The sequence below is a fragment of the Bombyx mori genome, chromosome 21 (assembly GCF_030269925.1).
Source record: "Bombyx mori chromosome 21, ASM3026992v2".
NCBI classification, from domain to species: domain Eukaryota; kingdom Metazoa; phylum Arthropoda; class Insecta; order Lepidoptera; family Bombycidae; genus Bombyx; species Bombyx mori.
In genome coordinates this window covers 15268194-15294537 of record NC_085127.1, presented here as the reverse complement: position 1 = coordinate 15294537, position 26344 = coordinate 15268194, and the positions used below count along the sequence as shown (strand labels likewise).

The 26344-nt window shown below is 40.4% G+C and overlaps 2 protein-coding genes across 3 annotated transcripts in view; one reads left to right on the top strand and one right to left on the bottom strand.

Moving 5' to 3' along the window:
* The window catches only part of LOC101745031 (lachesin), a 161004-nt gene that overhangs the window by 23809 nt on the left and 110851 nt on the right, over positions 1 to 26344 (bottom strand). The window lies entirely within an intron of this gene.
* Positions 17012 to 25424, top strand: LOC119630131 (uncharacterized). Of its 2 annotated transcripts, none has more exons than XM_062674787.1 (2): positions 17012 to 17938; positions 18725 to 25424. In XM_062674787.1, the coding sequence occupies exons 1-2, from the start codon at positions 17590 to 17592 to the stop codon at positions 22630 to 22632; spliced, it is 4257 nt and encodes a 1418-aa protein (XP_062530771.1). In that variant the 5' UTR covers positions 17012 to 17589; the 3' UTR covers positions 22633 to 25424. The 2 variants fall into 2 exon arrangements, with proteins under 2 accessions (XP_062530771.1, XP_062530772.1); XM_062674788.1 differs by having other exon boundaries at positions 17012 to 18918; positions 23956 to 25424.

Here is a 26344-nt window from a genome sequence, read left to right as displayed (position 1 = left end):
GGCCAGACTTGTCCATTAGATACTACGTTACCCAAATATTCGATTGAACGCTTAAAAAAACTGCATTTATCTGCATTAATGGAAAAACCCGCATCTTGTAGTGCTATTAGAATACGTTCTATGTTTGACAGCCCTTCTGCGATATTTTCACATCTGCTTAATACGTCATCGACGTAGACTTGAGCTGCATTCCCTATTAACGAGCTCAGAGCTCTGTTGATGCATCGTTGATAGACTGAACATGCATTACTCAATCCAAATGGCATAGTCGTATATTCATACAGTCCATCCGGTGTGACAAAGGCTGTCTTTTCAATTGATGATTCTGCAATAGGTATTTGGTGAAACCCTGCGGCCATGTCAAAGGTTGTAAAGAATTGCCCCTTGGCCAATTGGTCAATTTGGTCTGAAATTAGTGGCAGCGGGTAATGGTCCCGTAAGGTATTAGAGTTAAGTTCTCTGAAATCCACGCACATGCGATCGTCACCATTCTTCTTCTTCACCAAGATGATGGGACTGGAGTATGGAGACTTGCTTTCGCGTACAATGCCATGCTCCATCAACTCTTTCACAATGGCTCGCACCCTTTCTCGTTCGATTGGACTGAGCCTGTAAGGTCTTCGTTCTACATATTTGTTTGGATTCTTCAGGCGGATTTCCAGTTCACCTGTCTTGACACGAGTTGTTGGATACCCTCTGATAAACAGGTGCTGATATTTGTTTAGAAGGGTGCGTAATTTTGCGATATCTTCTTCATTTGTGAGATCACAATCCAGTTTATCGAAAATTGGATTTATACACTGAACTTGATTAACATGTGGCTGACGTGCTAGCCTCGTCCCGCCCGAAGTGATCGTCATAGTTAGGTTCGTATTGTTTATCAAGTTCATACCCACTAAAATATCTGTAGTCATCTCGTAATCTGCCACTATGTGAAACTGTAATTCAACGTTGATGTTATCGATGACACCTACCGTTACGAGTGTAGCTATTGATAGTACAGGAAATTGTCCAATTCCTTTCAAGTAATCTGCCGTTTGTAGTCTTTTTCCGGGTATTTGAGCTGCTACGGATTCCCGCATAAGTGAGCATTCTGCGCCACTATCAAAGATTGCCTGAAAACTCTTTGATCCAAACTTCACCTGAATCGGAGCTAGTTTTGATCCAGCAACGTAATTTACGTTTGATGTCAATGCTCGTTCACGTTTGAAGCATGTTTCAAAACTGTGTCCTGGTATTTTGCAGAATGAACAGATTGTTGTTTTATCGTTCTGGTAGGAGGTTACTTCCTTCGTTGTCTCAGTTTTTGTTTTGTTTCTTTGTTCGGGCTTTGATTCGGTAACCATTTTGTAGTAGCATTCGTTGGTGGTGTGATTAGTTCTTTTACAGATATGGCAAGATGAATTTGATGAAGTAGAATTCAAAAAACGGGGACGCTTATTTGTACTCAGCTTATTTGAGCCCTGGTGAAAACGCTTCATGGCTCTTACTGATGATGCAACAGATATCAATTCTGGTACTGTTGTGGCTCTTGTGTTCAGTAGCTCGATCCTAAGTTTCTCGTCATTCACGCAACCAATAACTGCTTCAACTGCATCTTCATTAGGTAGTTTGTCTTTGGTGATCCTCCTCCACAAGACCCAAGCTCGTGACAAGAACTCCGAGATGTCCTTTGAAGAGTCGTACATATGTTCTCTAAATCGAGCTATGTCTCGAGAATAGCGATTTTCTGGCTCGAATGTCGTGATAAGATTGTTGCGCAGCTCAGCCCACGAAGCTGCAGTGACCATCCAATCGTCAACCCACATCTTCGCTCTTCCCTTTAGGAGGCTGCCAACTTTCATGCGTATGTCAAAGTCGTTGAGTCGATAAGTCTCAATGGCTTTGTCGATATGTTGACACCACTCACGTACTCCCACACTAGTATCGGGGTCAAATGATGGTAGGTAAATATCATTTATACGTATCTTAGTTTCTGCTGGTGTACTTAAGCGTTCCGACATTTGCTGCATCACATGCATCATCTGCATGATGAATTGGCGGTACGCTGCTCATCGGTGCGTTAAGCAATGCTGATTGTGGCTGTTCCTGTTCCTGTTCCAAGGAACTCCCAGCATTGCCTGTAGTATTTAATCCATGGTGTGGTTCTATTTGTGATGTAGCTTCAGGTTGTTGCTGAGCGGAGGCAGCATGTGATCCCACTTCTGATGACGGAACATTAACCTCCGTATTGTTTTTAAAAAGTGTGACGTCAGCATTGCTGACGTCACAGTTATTACTTTCATGATGATGACTCATGTCGGGCTTCTGAACGAAAACTTCACGAGAACTTTACGAACACTGTTTATATTTCGCTACAAGCGTAACAACTTTCCGGAGAGATCCGTACTGTCCTACGGCTCGAACACGAATGAATCGTCGTCGGCAGAGCGGCCGGTATTTATAGTGATTTTTGCAAATCAACACGTGTTTGAGTTTTTAGGTTAAATAATGAAATAACACGTGGTGATTATAAATCACGTGTTGTTTTACATTACAATGAGTGTCATTACATCACAATTGATTCTAAACAGTTAAAAGATGTTTTCTTGATTGATTATTTGACTTATGTAACTAAAAGAGATTCTTTTAAATGCGTGAATCATCCATCGCGCCGATATATATAATAATAAACAAATTCCGTACAACAGTAACTATCGGATCGTCGCGTCGATCTACCGAGCAACATCACCTGCTCGGTGGAAGATCTTCCTTTGTCGTATACCCTACACTGAGAAATTATTTCAGTATTACTGGTGCATCTCGTGAAAAGAATATGTTTAATTTGGTTACTTCCCTTCATATTTAATCCCCAATCACTGGATTCTGTCACTGCAAAATATTATTCTGAAGACACAATTCACTCTGTCAACATGACATGAATACATCAAGAAAGCTGTTATAGTATTATATATATTATATAATTACATTTGTATAAGGTCACAGACGTAGTGTCAGGTGAGCTCACGGTTCGCCTGCTATCAACAGTAAACTGCTATCATAGCTCGTAGATAGCTCGCAGATAGCTCAACGTGAATACAACCGCCCTACGCCGTCCACCCTCCCCCCTCCCTGGGATAAGGGGTCGCGGCCGCGGTCTAGGAGTGCACCATCAAACCAGATCTGTTGTCGCGGTACAACAACAATGTACTGGCCGCTTTTTTTTAAGCTCCACAGAGCATTAAAAGCGCTCATATTGGAATTAGATAAAGATCTAGCAGGAAACAATTTGTATAAATATGGATCCTGTTGTACAAAGGCAGTTGTAGTTCGATATCGGGCTGAGGGCGCGGGCCGCGGAACTCTTCAATCATTAATCAATAAGTGATGCGCCTTCACTTATCGAGCAACACACAAAGCGACACGTATTGCTACGACCACTTGATAAAGCCACAATAAATTATTATTTAGCGTTTCCGCTAAAGAGCAGCCGGTCATCGCGAGCGCTCCGCTCCCACGTCGACCACACAGTGCCGCAGTTGATGCACAATGATGGAATGCTCATTGTGTTCGGTGTAGAGGCTGCTTGCTCAGTAGAGCGGAGCTTCACGTTAGATTTCTTCACAACGTTTATACACGAACTTGTTAAATAAAACAGATTTGGAAGAGTTACATTGTAGCGATGTCAAGAGTAAGGGGTGTCCGTTCTCTTAGATTGACTTAGATGACTCCGCAATGTAGAGAGCTTCACCGGTAAATTACTCGACTTGTGATGAAATGTAGTTTTGAAGCAGCTGAAATACAACTGGTATCCTTATAGTACTTGTACACAAAGAGAGCCAATACTAAAGCCGCTCGTGTCCTTCAAAAGCTTACGGCCCACAGGATGATGGTTATCCACCGTTGCTGATACATAGTTCAACAAATATTTTATATTAAATAATTAATTGAAAATGGGTGCATTGTTGTTTTGGTTGTGGTTCTATTACTTTAATATTTGATTGGACAAGCAGTATAGAATAATATTGTATCAAAGCCGAAGCCACCTCGTGGGCGCGGTTCAGTTTAGTCGTTTTCATTAAGCCGCGGAGTCGTGGCCTAAAGACGTCCGGTGCATACGTGTCGAGCGATGCACCGGTGTTCGAATCCCGCAGGCGGGTACCGATCATTTTAATCAAATATGTGCTTAAAAACATTCACGATTTACTTGCACGGTGAAGAAATAATAATGTGTCATAAAAATGAAATCGACAACATTATAATTTGAGTAATTACTGGTGGTAGGACCTCTTGTGGATCCACGCAGGTAGGTACCATCACCCTGCCTATTTCTTCCATAAAGCAGTAATGCGTTTCAGTATTAGGACGGGGCAGACGGGGCAGCCGTTGTACTGTCAAAATTGAAACCTTAGAACTCGTCTTTCAAGGTGGATGGCGGTATTTACGTTGTAGATGTCTATGGGCTCCGGTAACCACTTAACAGGAAGTGGGCCATGAGGTCGTCCATCCGTTTAAGCAATAAAACAAAATCACGCAAATCAGTTGTTATCTTTTCAAGAAGGTTTAAATATAATTATAAATTAAAAATGTGGTAATAAAACAACATTTATTGAATTTTTTTAATTTTTTTATTTATTGCTGTAATGGGTGAATGAGCTCACAGCCCACCTAGTGTTAAGTGGTTACTGGAGCCCATAGACATCTACAACGTAAATGTCGCCACCCACCTTGAGATATGAGTTCTAAGGTATCAGTATAGTTACAACGGTAGCGGCACCCTTCAAACCGAAATGCATTACTGCTTCACGGCAGAAAAAGGCAGGATGGTGGTACCTACCCGTGCGGACTTACAAGAGGTCCTATCACCAGTAAAAATTTATTCATTTTATATACTATGTAAAAATGTAGAAGTCATAATGAGCTCATGTAATACAAATATTTGAGAAACAGAATGTCGTCCTGGAATCACAATTACATATTACGTTTTAAATTCAAAAGGGAACATTAATAAATTATGCTTCTCGACGGAAGGAAACGAGTTAGTGTTGAATGCCGCTTTATCTGATTGAGTGCGGATAGAGGAGGACGAGGAGGGACAGCAGGGGGAGGGGAGGTGTGTAATGGAAATGAAGGTACACAGGATTCGGGTCTAAATTAATTAAATGAAGTGTTTTCTTTGAATTCATTTGAGTTTTCGAGCAAAATGTGACATTTAACCAGTCATTTCGATATGTTTTATATCAATTGTAAATTAACTTTATAAGGCCCACATCAAGTTGCGTGCGCCGCTTCCTTTATTTTCAAATAGGTATTCATGATACAAGTGATCTTCGCGTGATCCAGTACATAGTGTGTGCTGTAGCAGTAGCTGGCTATTTGTCTTTATTATAGCACACAGGTGAACAAGCCCACGGCCCATCTGGTGAAACGCTAATACCACTCATAGATATCACAACGTGATGTCGCCGCCCATCTTGAGACTTGAGGTCTATATCACAAATAATACAATGCATATATCGCAATGAATATGCAAACTATATCTTTTATGGGTTTGATTGTTGTTACATGATTTGAGTTTTTACATGAGTTGGTACATGTTACGTGGAAGTCATTCATGAAAACGAGTGAACATGTATTTCATTAAATAAAAAATTACCTGCTTAGCGGATTTGAACATTGCCATAGTTGCCTCACCGGACTTCAAACCTATCAGCGAGTTGAATACATCTCACAAGAACGCGCAGTGCAAGGTAATTAAGCTGCTCCGGGCTGCAGATCTTCTCAGTTTCCGTCTAGGTGCCAGACTTTAAGACTACACTGTCTCTCGTGTTGCGAGCAAAAGGAGTCACAATCTAAATTCATTTTAATTCGCTTTAATCTTTTGATTAAGTGACATCTTGTACAAAGTCAGTTATTATTAGACTCCACTGACAGTACTCTATTCTGATTGACAGCTGACAGCAAATTAGCGTGCGCGTCCAGAAGCATCGGTTGATTTCATAAGTCCTCTGGTGTATGACTTGAGAGATGAGTTGGGAACCTCAACTTTTTTATTTTTTATTGCCCGTGTAGGCAAACGAGCACATGGCACACCTGATGGTGAGTGATTACCGTCGCCCATGGACGTCGACAATGCCAGGGGCAGAGTCAAGCCGCTGCCTACCGCTTAATACAATATTTGGGCTGCCGGTCTACACAAGGCGGGACCAAACATGCTCGTTCAGTGGAAGCTCTTCCCTTTACCGTGTTCCCGTTGGAAATAAACAGGAGCGTGAGAACCATTAGCGATATGTCAACAGTATACGAGGTCAGAGGGCAGCACCACTTGTCTCCGGCCTTTAGATGTTCCGGAACATCAAGCTCGTTCTCGGATAGTTTGCATCTCGGCATATTATGTAAATATTTAATGGCTGGTTGCGTCATCTTGATCCACCGGCGACAGCCCAGCTGCTCTACAACTAACGCAACGGAGCCAGTCAATGCGTATTATAGACCGGGTCGTCGGGTAGCGTGGCTCTTAATAGAAAACAGTGATATAGGTGTCAATCCCACTAGCTCCGACATTAGAGAAACTGCGTGGAGTAGAACTACAATAGAAACATTAACGAAACGTATAGCGCACGCGTGGCGCGGCGGCCGCGCGCGACATGACCGCGTCGCACGACACTCCAACGATCAATCAAATGTATCACAATAAAACTACAATGAGCTGCAGGAATAATGATAAGATTGAGCTCATCTTTCGAGACGGCGGCCCATCTGTGACCCAGCATCTGGAAGTTATTAAACGTGAAAGTATAGTTGGGGGGGGAGGCACCGGGTCGCTGGCCAAATGTCATCCGCTCAGTGCAACCCCCTCTCCGTTCATACTGTGCAACCCCTCTTCCTTCCACAACACCATTGTACTCGACCACTCAGCCAAATAAAAGGCACCCGAGGCGCGGCCGATTAAGGGCAACACAAGTATTTTCGAGCCGAAAGAAACGGCGCGAGAAAAGATAATGACAGACATTATTCTTTTGGTTGAACATTAACAAACTGTCTCCGCACGCGAGCGGTGAGGGCGAGAGGAAGCGGGGCGCGTCCCTCGCGCAGAAACATACAGACAAAACAAGGATTACGAATCTCTAGGTGCTGCGAAGGCCTAGATTTTGCGGCTGTAACAAATGCCTAGTATTCATTACCTCCCTCCCTGCCTTCCACGCCTCCGCACTACATCTTACCTCTCTCCTCCCTCTTGCTTTGATGCCATTAATAATGAATTACTCCCCTTGAAAATTTATTACTTGAATTCTTCAGATATACTGTTGGGTAATCAAAATATTTCTATTGTTGTTGGCGTTAGTTAATGAAGTCGTTCCATCCGCCATGTTCACGTTGCTGGCTAGAGCCTCGCTCAGTTCTCGAGCGAGGGGTGGGGCTGGCGCTGGCTATACGAAGGAGTTTGGCCTTAGCGCCGTTGTTCCGTTTTACCCTTGTGATAACAATGTTGTTAGTTTGTTTCGTTAGAGTTTGAGTTTAGTGAATGTTGTACACTTGATTGATTCGTCTTCGTCTCGTCGTTTCTTAACCGTTGCCGAATTTGACATTCGTTTTCGAGAGATTATAGAAGAGCTGTGCTTTATGTTGCAGAGAGTTAGATAACAAGTCAATCTCGTCCGAGCGTAGCTAGAATAGTCCCCATTCTAGCTACGCTCAGACGAGATTAGACTACCAGGGGTTAGGTAGAAAAATAATAATATTGGCAGTCTCTATGATTATTTTTTATTTTTTATTCTATTTAAATGATTTTGAAATAAATTGATCGTGATTGTGGTGCTTGAGCGAGCAGCGTGTCCTCGTTGACGGCAGACAGAGTGCCGACAGTGGATCTGATAACAAACAGAGCGAGTGGCTCCTCCAATAGAGGGCAGGTGTCGTCTCCCGTGGTAACAAAGCGACTTGTAATGATCCCGCTCTCTACATCCATATACAAACATCTACTGGAAGTACGCCTCGATTTTATCTTGTTCCATTATCTTAAAATGAAAAAGCGTAAGTCCTATTTAGCATCAGTGATCTCAGCACACAGCTATCTACTAAATGAGTTCTTTTCAAAGCGAGTTGCTACATTATTTATTATTATGCACGTTGTTTTTTATACTACTCTTTATTACGTAAAAAAAAGTGTTTATAAATTCACCATAAATGATAATTTTCACAATCAAAACTGATGTGACTTCACTATATGAGCCGGTATATGATGGCGAAGTTAGGACTTAATTGTGGGTCATATAAATCAATTTAAGAGGAAGAAATATTCTAGTTAGACAGTCTCTGTGTAGAGTGGGAGCGCCATCACTTCTAGCGTCTTTATATCGAGTTCAGTCGCGCATTACTCTCCTCCGCGATGAGCAGAGATGAGACATCGTTTATTTAACGCACTCTTTATATATTTCACGTTTGCTTATGTCACAATCTACTTTATAATATCATACTGTAGCGTACTTGTGACAATGTAGTGTAGTTCAGTTAAATTTTATATTTCTAAAGTATCGTATGGTAGTATTGCTTTTGAGATAGTGGTGAAACTCCATCATGGCAGATGTATCGTCAGTGTAACAATCAAAGAGTACATTTCTTTTCAGATTTGACAGTTTTTAAAACCAAAGCTGGTGTTCTCACCCGTGCTTGATTCACAAACGAAGGCTACGGGGTCCCCGTTTACTGCTGTTTATTACCCTTTACGTACGCTTTTAACAGAGATTCAGCCAAGTCTCTGTCTAATCTCGGCTTAAAATAAAAAGTTGTGAGGCTTACGCAGAAGAGCTGGATTTGGAAATAGATGCATAGACAACACTGCAAGCCACATGCAAGGAACGCATGCTACGACACGTTGCCGCACGTACAGCCCCGCAGCGCCGTCGCGCAGTGCTGGGCAGTTCGCCTCGTTAAAGACACATGATAGCGCTCTGGAAACGACGTGGAAGGGAGCTCTTTCCAGAGCCATTTGGCATGTGGAAAAAAGATCTCTGAAAGTGCACTGTCGATGAACGTAGCGGTTCCAGGTAGCATGGGTGAACTCTGCTCCGGCGCGATGGTAAAAACGAGATAAAGAGATCATCCATTTAGATCACTCCACTTAGAACATACAGTACAATATACAGAGAGAACCGAAGTCCCCTGAGAATGGGGTTATCGACTATCTGAACGACTCATTTCTATGTTTTGTAGTCGTATACCTATACCTATACCTATACCTATACCTATACCTATACCTATACCTATACCTATACCTATACCTATACCTATACCTATACCTATACCTATACCTATACCTATACCTATACCTATACCTATACCTATACCTATACCTATACCTATACCTATACCTATACCTATACCTATACCTATACCTATACCCTATACCTATACCTATACCTATACCTATACCTATACCTATACCTATACCTATACCTATACCTATACCTATACCTATACCTATACCTATACCTATACCTATACCTATACCTATACCTATACCTATACCTATACCTATACCTATACCTGTAAGAGATGCAATCAATGATTCAACGTCATTTATTGAAAATGAATTTAGGTAATGCTTAAATAATTAAGCTTGACCTAGATTCATAGGTATAAACTTTTACCTACATGTTTGACATGATAAATGTGTGTGAGCAGATTTTACGCAGTGGGAGCTTTCTTTGAGCTTTTCCGTAACAATGTGTGAATATAATTTGATAAATATACAGATTTTTCATATATGAAGTATACATAGCGAAGGCTTGCATATACATATATTATTATCACGACCCCCACTTGCAGAGTCCTGTACCGACTCCGTGAGGCTTTTACCAAGTTCAAAGGTTCAAGTTCAATATCAAAGCACTGTTCGGCGTCAATGAGTTCTTTATGCAATTCTCAGGGTCGCATCGCTGCTCTGTATTCAGAAGCGAAGCGGTACATCAAAGGAAAACATTTACGTGTATCAGTGATTGCTCTGAACACTCCAGCAGTGCCGTGTAGGAGCTCGCAGGGGCAAGCGAGGGGCAGGAGAGGGGCAGGTGAGGGCGGACGAAAGCAAGTCGAGACTGAGATCAAAGTGCAAGTGTTACTGTGTAAGTGTCGCGTCGTCTGTAACAGGATTGAGTGCGGATCGCATCTCATGGCGGCGCGGGCTGTCCCACTGAGCTGACAGTAACGAGATATGGTTGTGTAGTGAGCCAGCCACATAACATTCAATGCGTTTCGAGAGAACAAGGGGATCTAATACTATTTTATTGTACGAATTGTTCGATCTGAGTTTTGTAGAGGTTTGTGGCCTCGCTACACTAGGTACTACATCTTACTAACATATTAATGGGCAGTTCGCAAGTTAATCTTATTACAAAAATTAAAATGCTCACTTCGTTAACACTAGCATCGTTCACTTCCCTAGATAATCTATTTAGCACCGTCGACAGTAATTTAAAATATTTTTATGAAAACCTCGCGCTGCAAGCGTTGAGCAAAGAGGAAGAGGGGTGGGTGGGGTTGACTGCGGGAGGGAACCCTCTAAATCAGGATCTGAACTGAGGCTATGGCATTAAACGCCCGTAGATGCAATTAACGAAAAGAATATAAAGTAATAAATCGCAAAAAGGAGCCGCGGGCGGGTGCAGCCCCACCGACCGCATTCACAGATCGATTTAGAAATATTTTAAACAGAAACTCATAATTTAAGGTAGTGCCACTGTATCCGCTACTAGATTTATTTTTGACATTATCAAATGCATATTATTATATATCATTATTTAACAAATGCAATGTAAACAAGTAACCGAAAGCATCCGTTAAAGCACGTTGTACACGCGGTACTTCTTTTTGTCGTTCAACAAGTATGTACTTTCATTTATGTAGAATATTTTTTTGATTTGATTTGATTTAACAAATACGTGTGGGATGTTCAAAAGCTTTATTTTTATTTTTTTATTGCTTAGATGTGTGGACGAGCTCGCAGCCCACTTGGTGTTAAGTGGTTACTGGAGCCCATAGACATCTACAACGTAAATGCGCCACACACTTTGAGATATAGTTCTAAGGTCTCAGTATAGTCACAACGGCTGCCCCACCCTTCAAACCGAAACGCATTACTGCTTCACGGCAGAAATAGGCGGGGCGGTGGTACCTACCCGTGCGGTCTCACAAGAGATCCTACCACCAGTAATTACGCAAATTATAATTTTGCGAGTTTGATTTTTATTGCACGATGTTATTCCTTCACCGTGGAAGTCAATCGTGAACATTTGTTGAGTACGTATTTCATTAGAAAAATTGGTACCCGCCAGCGAGATTCGAACACCGGTGCATCGCTCGATACGAATGCACCTGGACGTCTTATCCTTTAGGCCACGACGAAGCTACCCGCAGTACACGCGTCGCACTGTTGGTGTGCGCACGCACACGGACAGACGTCGAGAGCGGTGCCGTCTCCCCCGCATGGCACCGCTGACGGCATGCTGTCTGCCGCCACGACATACGGCACGATATTATTTCCAGGGGGCGCCAATAAATGTTTACATTACATAGTGATGTTATTTTTGAAAATATTTTCGAAGCATCAATACTGGTTTTGGGAAAATAGCACAGCACGGCATCCTGCACCGGCGCCGCGGGGGCTCACTTGTGTCGTGGCTGGGAGCTCCAGGGCTGGGTATCTCCGCCTCGATACTTTGAGCCCAAAAGAATAATTATCAGCCATTACGTACTCCAGACAAACATCAGTGTTCAATTCACGCTCAAATGTTGACATCGTTTTTAACTTCATATTTGAAGGGAGACTTGCTTCTTAATATTTACGCTGTTCTCACATCCGACACGTGTCGTGGGTACGTAAGTCGCCCGACTTACACACGCGTCTGAACACATTTCTTAGAATATCACGAAATGTAATGAAGGGTACATGACTAGCGTCAATTATTCACGATATTCCCGTATAGGCTTATTATGATGACAATAATTTTCGCAGAAATTAATTTGACAAAGCTCGTGAGGTGTCACCCTCTCGCTTCCTCCTGCTGCTCCGCCGCGCCGGCTTCCCGACATAAATCTCTCGTAGAAAATATGGTATCTGCGACATAAAGGCGTGTATTCGCCGATATGAAATATGGTATAACGCACGTAATGTATTACGTATCGACGGGACTAGGCGGGACGCGGGGCGCGGGGCACGGGGCGCGGGGCACGGGGCGCGGGGAGGGGCACATCTCCGCGACACCTCGCACTTCTAACAATACAAATTGTCTTCGTTTATTTTGTACGAAACGTGTCCTTTTTGGAGATGTACAACGAGGGAGGAAATAATAATGTTATAAGGAAGTGGTATCTAGTGCCGAGCGATGTCAGCATTAGTGATTGTCCCGAGACTTCTTTCATAATAAGATCAGTAGCATTTTTTGGTATTCCATGCCACAGCCGAGTATGTGCCCACAAGTAAGGGAAAAATTATTTTCCTAATCGAATTTGGTTTCATAAATTTCCGTACTCCCGCTTCGATTTCCCGGATCCGAAAAGAATCAGCCGTCCATATTTTAGTATCGACAATTAAAGCGACTTGAGTCCGTGCGGAGTCGTGTCGGAGTCGTGTCGGAGTCAGTGTTCTCTCCGCAGCTCACTTTCGACATTATCCGGTTTATATCCTCCGAAAGACTTAAATAATCGGCATACCGAACTTTATTACAGCCGTTCTCCGCAAGTAATTGTAGCTACAACAATATGTAAGCGAAATAGATAGCTCACATTGATTGTATAATTTTTAAATAATGTTTTTTTTTATTTCTAACACTTTCAAAAATAAAATTGATGTACTTGAAGTCATTGAGCGTGATGTGATAATGAGTTGGTAGCGATGGCAGCTTTTAGACGGAGCACTTATCACTCATCATCAGGTCAGCAGGTTGGATCAAGTAAAGGCGTAAGTAGGTCTTAGTTTCAACCAATACAGTCCACGGCGGAAGAAAGTTATAAAAAATTTGAGCTTTTTAATCAACGTAACTCTAATATATAGACATAGTTTTTCACTTTTAGGGAACTTATATATACAAGGTGTAAGTCTTATGGTACCAGTATAGTAAATGCTAGAAAATACTATGAATATATGTACCTTTTATACACACAAGGAGGAGCTTTGTAATTAATAATCCTACATACATATGTATTTAGGTCCAACATCGAGCATGACGTTCAAAATGTGTTGAGATAGAGAAGGATTACTTAACTTGGTTGAAGTAATGCAATTATATTTTGAATGACTTCGAACGCTGTTGAAGTCACACAGTCGTGCAGCGTATCGTGTGCGCTTCATACAAGAGGCCGACCGTATCGTAATGTTTTCAAAACACCTATAGCCCCGTAGTATACTAAGTATATGTACCTAGTCTTGCCATAAATACTGAGACAAAAGAAAAAAAAAATCTATTGCAAATAACATTTATTAGTTTTACAGTGTGTTAGTTTAATACATAAATATAAAACAATTTAAGGTATAAAATGGTTATTCGAAGTGGTCTCCATTGGCTGCAATACAGTCCTTTAAACGTTGAGGCCAATAATAATTATCAATAGAAGCACGCACTCTTTCCATGGGAACATTTTTCACTGCCAATCGTACAGATTGTTTTAGGAACTCTAAATTATCATGGCGTTTAGAGCAAGCCGTACTCTCTAAAACTGACCATAAATCATAATCCAACGGATTAAGATCGGGACTAGACGACGGCCAGTCTTCAGCTCTGATGAAGTCCGAAACGTTCGTTTCCAACCAAGACTGCGCAGACCGAGCTTTATCACCTAGCGCAGAGTCTTGCTGGAAAGACCATTCTTGATTATTGAACATGGTGTTGTTAAGGGGCTTCACTATCTTCTCAAGAATGGTATCTTGATATACTTGTGCCGATGTTTTGATACCTTTTTCACAAAAGTATGGCCCAGTCACTCTTTCATAGCTAATACCCCACCAAACCATCACTGAAGTCGGATAGTGCCCATGCTGCACTCTGTCGACTAATTGGGACGCTTCTTTAGAGCTTTGAGCGTAAATACGGTCATTTTTTTTGTTCAAATGTTGCTCAATTGTAAAAATTTTCTCATCCGTAAACAATTTTTTTCTATGACCTCCCTTTGCGTACCGCTTCAGTAGTTGTTTCGATTTTACCACCCTATTCTCTTTTAAATTATCAGTTAAGAAATGACCAGTACGTCTCTTATAGGCTGCAAGTCCTAAGTCACCTTTTAAAATACGCGACATGGTTCTAGGTGCTATCTTCATCTCTCGAGATAAAATATTTTGCTTTCGGACAGGATTTCTTCGAATTCTTTCCCTTACTGCTTTGACCACCTTTTTCGTACGAACACTACGTGGACGGCCAGATCTTTTTCTGTCACAAACAGAGGAGGTCTCATTGCACCTATTAATAGCCCGGTACCCAAACATTTTACTAATACCAAGCGTATGGAGAGTTTTGAAAATTGCATTTGGCTCTATACCTACTTTGTGTAATGCAATCACAGCGATTCGGTTTTCTTTATCACCCTACTCCATTTTAATATCGCAAATATTGTACAATGTATTAGCGCCAAAATGAGAAAACTCAATGAGCAATCATATAAAAATGACAGATTCCAAATTCAAATGTAATATTTTGTTTATTTTTAATTGTAACAGTATTTATGGCCAGACTAAGTATAGTCGTATACTTATATTTTCTTCGACTGAGCTTCTCTATAACAAGGTCGTGCGTATAGTCGTATATAATAAATTTATTACGTTTATAACATGATCTGTCGTCTGAGAGACTTTGGCGTCTGGTATTTTGTTTCACGTCGTGTTGTACGGCATGACAGCTCCATTACACTCTGATAATGATCGTGGGACGCATTGCCTTGAACACAACACGCATTCTACTCACAAATATAATTCTAAATGTATTATGTAATAGGACGCACTGTTTCAATAAAAGGATCTCGGAAAGTGTATTGTACAAAGAGTAGGTATGTAAATATGTACAATGGGTTGTGTCGACGATGGAGATTGCCAAATTTAATTTTTCGTTGTTCTTTAATCTTACTATTATGAGTTTTTACAGCCAATACAAGCAGACAATATCGCGTATATTTAAAAACAGACACGTAGTTGCGGGACACCCATAGCTGAATTACTTTTCAAGGCAACGATGCAAGTATTGACTACGATATGTCTAAAGCAAAGACTTTTGGAGCTGAACGTAATAAACAACTAGTCCTCGTATTAGGGACGCGGTGTAAGCTCCGCGAGTTTACCGACCAAGCAAGGACGACGGTGATTTTGATTCAATTGAAACTCTACGTCATCTTCCGAAGTGAGCGGACTTTTAATTAAGGATCCGATAATCATTTCTCATTAGTAGTTGCATGAGTTCATTCACCCAGATAAGTTACTAACAATAAGTCCTAGCCTGGGTCTACATAGTCCCCGCTAAGCCAATTCAGCGAGGTAAGAAAATCAGTATTAAAAGGTTTGTACAAAATGTAAACGTTGATTGTCGAATGAGACATGGTCTGTAGCCTGGCAGGAGGTGTCCGTCGTGTCGCGGTGCACAGCTGCTCTCAACAGTTTTGGCGGCGATCCATTCTGATCGAGGTCAATCGGTATCCGCATGTAAATCACGGCGCACCCTCTCCGCACCTCGCAACCCTTACCCTCTCATTCCTTCCTTACATGCATATGTCTGTACGTTACAACTTATGTAACTCTACTCTTATAATGAGACTACAGAATGAGGTTTTTTGGTAGATAAGCTCACGATTCTAATGCTTACTAAATGGTTATTGGAGTCCATGGGAAACACAAAGTGAATGCTACTGTCTATCTTGGAACATGAGATCTAAATAGTATTGTCGATAGCACAGGCAGTTTTGAAGAGTTCCGAGAATATGGAAGCAGGACATGCTTATCTACTTGAAGAGACTTGTTGTAATTGTAATGTTATACAATTTGATAAAATATGAACCAGAGAAACAGGCAGCTTTGATCACTCGAAGTAGAAACAAATATAGTGACCGTTGGGGAGAGGATTCCACCGTAGGGGAGGGGAGAGAGTGGCCATCGCAAGAATCACGGTCCGCTACACTACGTACTGTGGTCCGCCTCGTGTCCTGTAGTACTGGTGCTGTGTGCGTGCCTGTGTACGCACGGGGTCACTAGGTCTTTGTGATGCGTCATGTCTTAAATCTTATATGTGTAATGAGTACGTAGATAACTAAGCTTTGAAATTCTTAAGTCCTATATGTTTGTTAATGTATTTTCTAATGAGCATGGTCAACATAGCATATTTTGATAACCAATAGGAATTTCATTAGCTTATTGTGCGTGTTTAATGACATTCTGAAATTAATATTGTAGGCGATGACTATATAAGCTTAAGATAATATTTAGGGACGCGGCTTATACCGCTCGCTGAGGTTAAACTTGATATTCGGTTAGTTGATTTCAACCTTATTCAACGAATGATTGCAACATGAAAAACTCATAGAATAATGTAAGATATATTTTTTAATTTTTTTCTCTAAAATAATACATAATTTTCTTGGCCTCTATCTGTCTGTCAGCTGAAATCTGTGTTCTCTCTACATTGTTTTTTTATTGCTTATATGTGTGAACGAGTTCACAGCTCACCTGATGTTTAATGGTTACTGAAGTCCATACACATCTACAACGTAAATTCACCACCCACCTTGATATATAAGTTGTAAGGTCTCAGTATAGTTACAACGGTTGCCCCACCCTTCAAACCGAAACGCATTACTGCTTCACGGCAGAAATAGGCAGGGTGGTGGTACCTAGCCGTGCGGACTCACAATAGGTCCCTCCACCAATAATAAGAGGTCCTACCACCAGTAGATATGTATGTACATATATAGTAGTTGTTAACGAACGAAGCGGTGCCCCCCCTCTACGTGCTGCGGGACGCGCGCGCGCCGCAGCCATCCCATTCCGCCAGCGACCGGCCGTGCGATCGCGCGCGCCCGCTGCACACAATTTTTGTTGGCGCGTCCATTACAAAGGAGCCTCCGTGATTCAAGAAAACACGCGCGGCCATCACAAGTTGCTGCCGTGTGTTACATCAAGAAGCCTCGTTACCAAGATTCGAGCCGGATACAACTTTGAACATCGTTTCAAGACAAAACGGAACAAAGGAGTATATCGACATTGGCGAGGTCATTCGAGAAACATCGAGACACGGATTGCTTCGCGGCGCGTCGGCGTGAATCATACAAATTCAAGACAAGACTACAACAAATCAAGAAATATTGCTGTGTTGTGCCAGTTTTTACGAATACAGTGCAAATCATTTTGATTTTATAAATTCCAGCGATCCGACGCTAGACCACGCCGCGCGGCCGCGTGGCTAGCTGCAGTCGCGCCTGTCCTTTCTGCTTCGCATTGCTTCTGTCGCAACTTCTCTGCTTTAAGTATTGTTTTGTATTCTTCCCTTTTTTCTCTCACGCTAATTATTTCTAATTATTAATTGCTTTCAGTTGAAAAATTTGAAATTGATTTCGGTTGGTGTCATTTGCTTATTTATTTGCACGATGGATATTAAATCATTAAAGAAAACTAGATCTAGCCATAAGGCGAAGCTTACCATATTTAAAACATATATAGATTCACTTTTGCCTAGTAAAAGGGTCAATGAGGTACAAGCTTTTGAATTAAAGGCTCGCTTAGATAAAATTCTAGATTTATACAATGAGTTCGATTCAGTTCAGACTGATTTAGAAAGTCTTGTGGAAATTTCAGATGATGAACACAAGGAAAGAGAGATTTTCGAGAACAGCTACTTCGGCTGCGTGGCTTTTGCGCAGAAGATGCTCAGCGCTGCCTCTGCGGATCAGGATGCCGGGTCGGTGACGGGTTCTAATATTAACACTGGACCGTCTGGTAGGCCAAACATTAAATTACCTACTATAAATTTGCCGATCTTTTCTGGACGCTATCAGGAATGGCTAGAATATCACGACACTTACAAATCCCTTATACACGACAACACAACCATTCCCAAAATCCATAAGTTTCACTACTTACGAAATACATTAAAAGAGAGCGCTTCATATATTATTAAATCCCTAGAGTTCTCCGCTGAAAATTATGACATCGCATGGGATCTGTTATGCGATCGATATAATAACGATCGAATTTTGGTCAATAATCACATACAAGCAATATTTAACATACCAACAATAGTTCAAGAATCGTCCAAGGCTTTAAGAAGTACAATAGATTCAGTTAATCGAAATTTAAGAGCTTTAAAAACACTGAATCTACCTACAGAGCACTGGGACATTATCATAATACACATGGTGTCTGGTAAGTTAGACCCAGGCACACTACGTGACTGGGAAGAGAAACGCAATAATTTAACGAGATTACCTACGTTACAAGATTTTCACACATTTCTAAAAAATCGTGCTGACTTACTAGAGACAGTGGAAGAATCATCAACATATACAAAACAGCAACCATCACAACGCAGACACAGCGATATTACTCACAACCGTCCAAAGACGTTTGTAGTTAACCAAACACAAAAACAAGCGCTGTTTAGATGTCCTGTGTGCAAGAATAATCATGCAATTTACCAATGTATGAAATTCAAATCAATGCCGATTGAGATGCGTCTTGACCGAGTTAAACAATTAAATCTATGCACAAACTGTTTGCGTGCAGGTCATGATGAACAGCGCTGTAGGCTCAGTTCCTGTAAGCTGTGCACACAGCGCCACAACACTCTGTTACACAATAAAAACACTGTTCCGGAAGCTTCAACTTCATCAGCGGGCTGTGTAGTCTTGCCCACTGTGCAGGAACAGACTCAAAAGGAATCGAGTGGTGTCACACTCTCATCCACACATCACAGTCAGGTACTTCTATCCACTGCTATGGTCAATATACAAGGCTGTGATGGTCAAACACATAAAGTTCGTGTACTACTCGACAATGGAAGTACATCTAGTTTTGTCACAGAAACTTTACGAGCGAAATTAGGAATACGCAGTTATTCTACTTCACTACTAGTACAAGGGTTGAACAATCAGTCCTCAAAAATTACAAAAAGATGTGACGTCACCATATCGTCACTCACAAGCAGTGGTTATACAACTGACGTCAATTGTTTTGTTGTACCACATATCACTCAGTTGATACCTACTTCACAAATTAATTGCAATTTCTTTTTCATTCCCTCTCGCATCCACCTCGCGGATCCAACCTTCTCCACGCCGTCTGAGGTGCAGATGTTGCTGGGGGCGGACATCTTTTGGGATGTCCTTCAAAACAATCATATTGTCCTGGGAAAGAACAAGCCAACTCTGATTGAAACAACATTAGGGTGGCTTGTCACCGGCTCTATACGATCAAACACAAAATTTAACACCAACAATACAGTCCATTGCCATTTTCTAAACAACAATGAGCTTGATGAGAAGTTAGACAAATTTTTCGAACTAGAATCAGTTCCCTCTGCTCAACAAATCCATACTAAAGGTGAGAGTGAGTGTGAACAAATATTTACACAAACAACAAAGCGCCACCCAGATGGCAAATTTATTGTTACCATTCCATTAAAAGGATCACCTGAATCTTTAGGGGATTCCAAACAACAAGCTCTAATTAGGTTTCAATCTTTGGAACGTAAATTTAAACGCAACGCAGAGTTCAAAGAAAAATACACAAATTTTCTTGAAGAATATTTGGCTTTAGGTCACATGTCAGAAAATGAAACAATACAAAACGACTGCATTTCATACTTCATGCCTCATCATGGCGTTTTGCGGGAAAACAGCCTCACTACAAAATTACGTACAGTCTTTGATTGTTCAGCTGTAACAAGCACGGGTTTATCATTCAATGATATTCAACATATTGGGCCCACTGTACAAGATGATTTACTTAGCATATTGATTCGATTTAGACAGCATAAGTTTGTAGTAACGTCAGATATAGAAAAAATGTATAGACAAATTTATGTTAACAATAAACAACGATGTTTGCAACAAATATTTTGGCGATCACACCCCAGCCAGCCAATTAAACAATATAAATTAAACACAGTCACATATGGGACCGCATCAGCACCGTATTTAGCAACTAGATGTCTGGTACAGCTGGGACAAGAATGCACCAATGAGGATGTTCGGGAAGCAATTTTACACGATTTTTATGTAGATGATTATATATCTGGGCATGATGATGAAAAAACTTTAATACAAATATGTAAAGGCGTCATTCAGACGTTAGAAGGCGCACGTTTTCATTTACGTAAATGGCTGTCCAATCAACCGTCTATCCTGGATGATATTGTTAGCGAAAATAATACAGACGAGTTATTAAACTTAAACAAACATGATTATACAAAAACATTAGGTTTACTCTGGGCCTGTAAAAAGGACACATTATTATTTGCAGTAAATAAAATATCAAATCAGCCTAACACAAATAAACGTACAATTTTATCCACAATTGCTCAAGTGTTTGATCCACTTGGTTTAATTAATCCTTGCATGTTACAGGCAAAACTCATATTACAAACACTATGGGCTAAGAATATCACATGGGATGACCAGCTACCTGCTGATGTTGAGTCACAATGGCACGACTTTATTAAATACTTACCAGAAATTACAAAAATAGAAATCCCTCGTAGAGTGTTATGCAATTCGTATGTTAAGGTCGAATTGCACGCGTTTTCTGATGCCTCCATTAAGGCCTATTCAGCTTGTATATATCTACGCTCAGTGTCTGAAACTGGGAATGTACAAGTACATTTGATACTTGCAAAGGGCAGAGTGGCACCATTGAAGCAAAGGCTGACTATGCCAAGGTTGGAGCTTTGCGGCGCCCTTCTCGCTACAAGGTTAACAAAAAAGGTAGTAAATTCATTACGTTTAAACATTGACTCAACATTTTTTTGGTGTGACTCAACTATTGTGCTGGGCTGGATCAAAACATGCAAGTTAAAACTAAAACAATTAAAAGGATCACCTGAATCTTTAGGGGATTCCAAACAACAAGCTCTAATTAGGTTTCAATCTTTGGAACGTAAATTTAAACGCAACGCAGAGTTCAAAGAAAAATACACAAATTTTCTTGAAGAATATTTGGCTTTAGGTCACATGTCAGAAAATGAAACAATACAAAACGACTGCATTTCATACTTCATGCCTCATCATGGCGTTTTGCGGGAAAACAGCCTCACTACAAAATTACGTACAGTCTTTGATTGTTCAGCTGTAACAAGCACGGGTTTATCATTCAATGATATTCAACATATTGGGCCCACTGTACAAGATGATTTACTTAGCATATTGATTCGATTTAGACAGCATAAGTTTGTAGTAACGTCAGATATAGAAAAAATGTATAGACAAATTTATGTTAACAATAAACAACGATGTTTGCAACAAATATTTTGGCGATCACACCCCAGCCAGCCAATTAAACAATATAAATTAAACACAGTCACATATGGGACCGCATCAGCACCGTATTTAGCAACTAGATGTCTGGTACAGCTGGGACAAGAATGCACCAATGAGGATGTTCGGGAAGCAATTTTACACGATTTTTATGTAGATGATTATATATCTGGGCATGATGATGAAAAAACTTTAATACAAATATGTAAAGGCGTCATTCAGACGTTAGAAGGCGCACGTTTTCATTTACGTAAATGGCTGTCCAATCAACCGTCTATCCTGGATGATATTGTTAGCGAAAATAATACAGACGAGTTATTAAACTTAAACAAACATGATTACACAAAAACATTAGGTTTACTCTGGGCCTGTAAAAAGGACACATTATTATTTGCAGTAAATAAAATATCAAATCAGCCTAACACAAATAAACGTACAATTTTATCCACAATTGCTCAAGTGTTTGATCCACTTGGTTTAATTAATCCTTGCATGTTACAGGCAAAACTCATATTACAAACACTATGGGCTAAGAATATCACATGGGATGACCAGCTACCTGCTGATGTTGAGTCACAATGGCACGACTTTATTAAATACTTACCAGAAATTACAAAAATAGAAATCCCTCGTAGAGTGTTATGCAATTCGTATGTTAAGGTCGAATTGCACGCGTTTTCTGATGCCTCCATTAAGGCCTATTCAGCTTGTATATATCTACGCTCAGTGTCTGAAACTGGGAATGTACAAGTACATTTGATACTTGCAAAGGGCAGAGTGGCACCATTGAAGCAAAGGCTGACTATGCCAAGGTTGGAGCTTTGCGGCGCCCTTCTCGCTACAAGGTTAACAAAAAAGGTAGTAAATTCATTACGTTTAAACATTGACTCAACATTTTTTTGGTGTGACTCAACTATTGTGCTGGGCTGGATCAAAACATGCAAGTTAAAACTAAAACAATTTGTATACAATAGAATTAATGAGATCACTAATAATTCTGATCCTAATTCATGGAACTACGTTCCCACAGATATGAACCCGGCTGACATTGGTTCTCGCGGTCTTAATGCAGCGCAACTTCAATCTTCACTTTGTGGTGGGGAGGTCCGCACTTCTTACATCAAACAGATGTGCAGTGGCCCACACAGCCACAAGATGTGAATATTGCTAGTTTGCCAGAAATGAAACATCAATGCCATCTGTCAACTGATGACTTTCATTGTCAGAATTTCAATATTTCTCAATATTTTAACAATTTTTCTGAATTTAGTAAATTACAACGTATCATAGCTTATGTAAAAAGATTCATTTCCAACTGTCAATATTCTCGCAATAAAACATCAGGTCCCTTGACTGTCACAGAACTAAATACTGCATTAGAATTATTGTGCAAACAAGTACAATGTGATTCATACTGTAAACAATACTCACAATTACTTAATAAAGGCCCGCTGTCTCCTAAGGACAAACTTCTCAAATTAAACCCTTTTATTGACCATGCAGGTATAATACGAGTAGGAGGTAGACTGTCAAACTCTCACTATGATTACAACACAAAGCACCCTATCTTACTAGACGCATCACATCACATAACTAAAATATTAGTCACACACTATCACAAAATTCTTTTACATGCTGGACCACAGCTGTTGTTATCAACGTTGCGACATAAATACTGGATAGTCAATGGTCGTAATCTTTGTAGAAATGTTACTCGAAATTGCATATCCTGCCTTAGATTTGCAGGCAAAACTTATCAGCCTATCATGGGCAACCTACCTCTACAAAGATTGCAAGCAGACTACCCTTTCAGTAATACAGCTGTGGACTATGCTGGTCCCATCATGATGGCAAACAGAAAAGGTCGTGGCTGTCGGTTGAAGAAGGCATATATTGCCGTTTTTGTTTGCCTGGCAGTGAGAGCGATGCACATAGAACTCGTCACCGACTTAAGTTCTAAAGGTTTCATTGCAGCCTTAAATAGATTTATTGCCCGCAGAGGTAAGCCAGCTGTGATCTACTCCGACAACGGAACTAATTTCGTGGGTGCTTGCAACGAAATAGTTAGGTTTCTAAAAAATCAATCTAACGATATTATTTCATACGGTGCTGAAAACGAAATTAATTTCAAATTTAGTCCAGCCTACAGTCCACATTTTAACGGCGTAGCAGAAGGGTCAGTTAAATCAATTAAAAAACATTTAACTCATGTATTGTCAATGGCTCATTTGGATTATGAAGAGATGAACACTGTATTGGTTCAAATTGAGGCAATACTGAATTCTAGACCTCTCACTCCAATTTCATCTGATCCATCAGATTTAGTTCCTCTTACACCAGCGCATTTCTTGATTGGACGAACGCTCACTATGTTACCTGCTCCCCAGGTCGATGATACTCCAGTTCATATGCTTTCCAGATATAAAAGGATACAATTATTAAAAACACATTTTTGGAATCGATACTACAAGGAGTACGTTTCAGAATTGCAGATCCGAAACAAATGGCGCACAAATAGAGGACAACCACAGCCAGGAGAGATGGTTCTCATTAAAGATGATCGGCTGCCCCCCAATAGATGGCTGCTGGGACGTGTCACCACAGTTTACCCAGGCGCTGACGGCGTCAACCGGGTGGCAGACGTAAAAACTACTTCAGGAACCTTACGCAGAGCTTGGAATAGGCTCTGTCCATTACCAGTTATGTTGGACCAGAAAGATGCATCTGCTCCAAGAGGGCCAGTCTGTTAACGAACGAAGCGGTGCCCCCCCTCTACGTGCTGCGGGACGCGCGCGCGCCGCCGCCATCCCATTCCGCCACCGACCGGCCGTGCGATCGCGCGCGCCCGCTGCACACAATTTTTGTTGGAGCGTCCATTACAAAGGAGCCTCCGTGATTCAAGAAAACACGCGCGGCCATCACAAGTTGCTGCCGCGTGTTACATCAAGAAGCCTCGTTAACAGTAGTTAATATAATATATCCTGTCCGAGCGTAGCTGGAATAAATCCGTAGGCTAGTAGCGATTAGACAGGGAGAAAAAATAAGTTTAACTGTATCTTTTTATAATAACTAGAGTAAGCTTTGTAAGAAATAATGAAGACACAACAAGCTCTTAACGTACTCTGGAGGTCAGGCAAATTCACCAAACCGCTATGAATTCGACACCTACACTTGGAGCTTTTGATGGAAGATGTTAAATGTTATTTTGAGACAAGGCGCCGAGGTTGTCGTGATGTGACATGATTTGACGATTCAATTCAACAAATTCACAATAAGTGTTCTTGTTTGGCGCCGACTGCCAAAATTTATGCTGTTTATAAAACTCATTTCTCCCATTTACGTAAATAATTTGATAAATTAATATTTTTACAGAGTTTGTCTTAATTTAAAAGATAGTGTCAGGAGGTATAGCCGATAGCATCAGGTCGCAATCAAAGCTTTCATTAAAATATAAACCGCACAGAGTTTATCAAGCGCTCTACCACTGCTCTACCAATTGCTCTTCCCGCTCATCTGTTTGACTCGGGATGCTGCATTCTATAAAGATATTGAATAACAATTTATCATTGTTATATAAATTGCGGCGAGCGACAATTTATACAATATTTATTGACAGAATACTTAAGGTAGAATGTTTTTTATATTTAACAATATTATATAAGAAATATTGTAGAGTTAGAAGAGTGAGTACTGTTACAATACTAGTCTATATGAAAATCGAAAAGCTTCGCGCGTTTACTGTTTTAATTTTATAATTTCCAACGTTTAGAAATTGCAGCTTTGGTAGTCCGTGACTGCGAGAAGCATATATGTAGTTTTAATTAAGTTTACGATTCGCAAGGAGCGAAGAAAATACTGATTTGTTATTTATTATTAACCTGATCTGGTCACTTTGTCACCACAATTTAAGCGTCACTTATCTTTTAACAAATTTTAATTAGTTTTGGAAGAAATATCTTTGTTTTTCTCTACCATTGTGAAAGTTGAGAGGATCCCCGCTTATAGGAATTTAGTTTCAGGTTAAATTTACTAAGCTGAAGACTATATTAAATAATGGTACCTGTTGGCTTTAAATAATTCACTTACAGATGGTCCCCTTTCAATATATATTTAAGTTTATTGTCTAACCACGTAGTATAATAAAAGAAAATGTAGATGAAAATATTTATTTATAGTATTGGTGAGGTCCACGAGCGGTAGCCACTCACTATCAGGTGGGCCTTATACTGCTTACAGTGATAATATAACAAAACTGTAAAAGTTCTGCTTTTACCTACTAAAATTTTTATTGTTTAAGCCTAGAATACAATAGGAATTAATGGGATATTATACCTATTTTACTATTGTATCTACTCTAGTTTTGGATTGAGAACCGAAGCGTATGATCATCTGATCGTTAAACGAAACTATCTATCTGAGATGTGGTCACCGCATAGACTTGCCTAGAGTGAGCTCCGTACTTGTTCAAATTATGATTTGGCTTCGTAATAATTAATGAAGTGCCAAGTTTACTGAATTCTTAACAAGTAACAACAAGAATACTGTGTTATCTGTGTGATACATTTCATTCTCTTAGTAAACTTTAATGAAAAGTTCGTAAAGAAGTTTAATAGCAGTAGCTGCAGCTTTAATGTTTGCTCGTATTACCGAAGTAGAAATCTTTCTCAGAAGCTCTACTGAACTCTTCAACAATACATAGCTATAGTACTCGGAACTAAGAGAATTGTTCCGTCAATACAGATATACATATTATATAAAGAGAAAAAGCTTCAGACACATCTCAGATAGCCGGAATTTCGGACTATATATTTAATTAATTTGAGCTCTTAAATAAGAATAAGGAGATTAAAATAAATGTTACATACTTAAATTG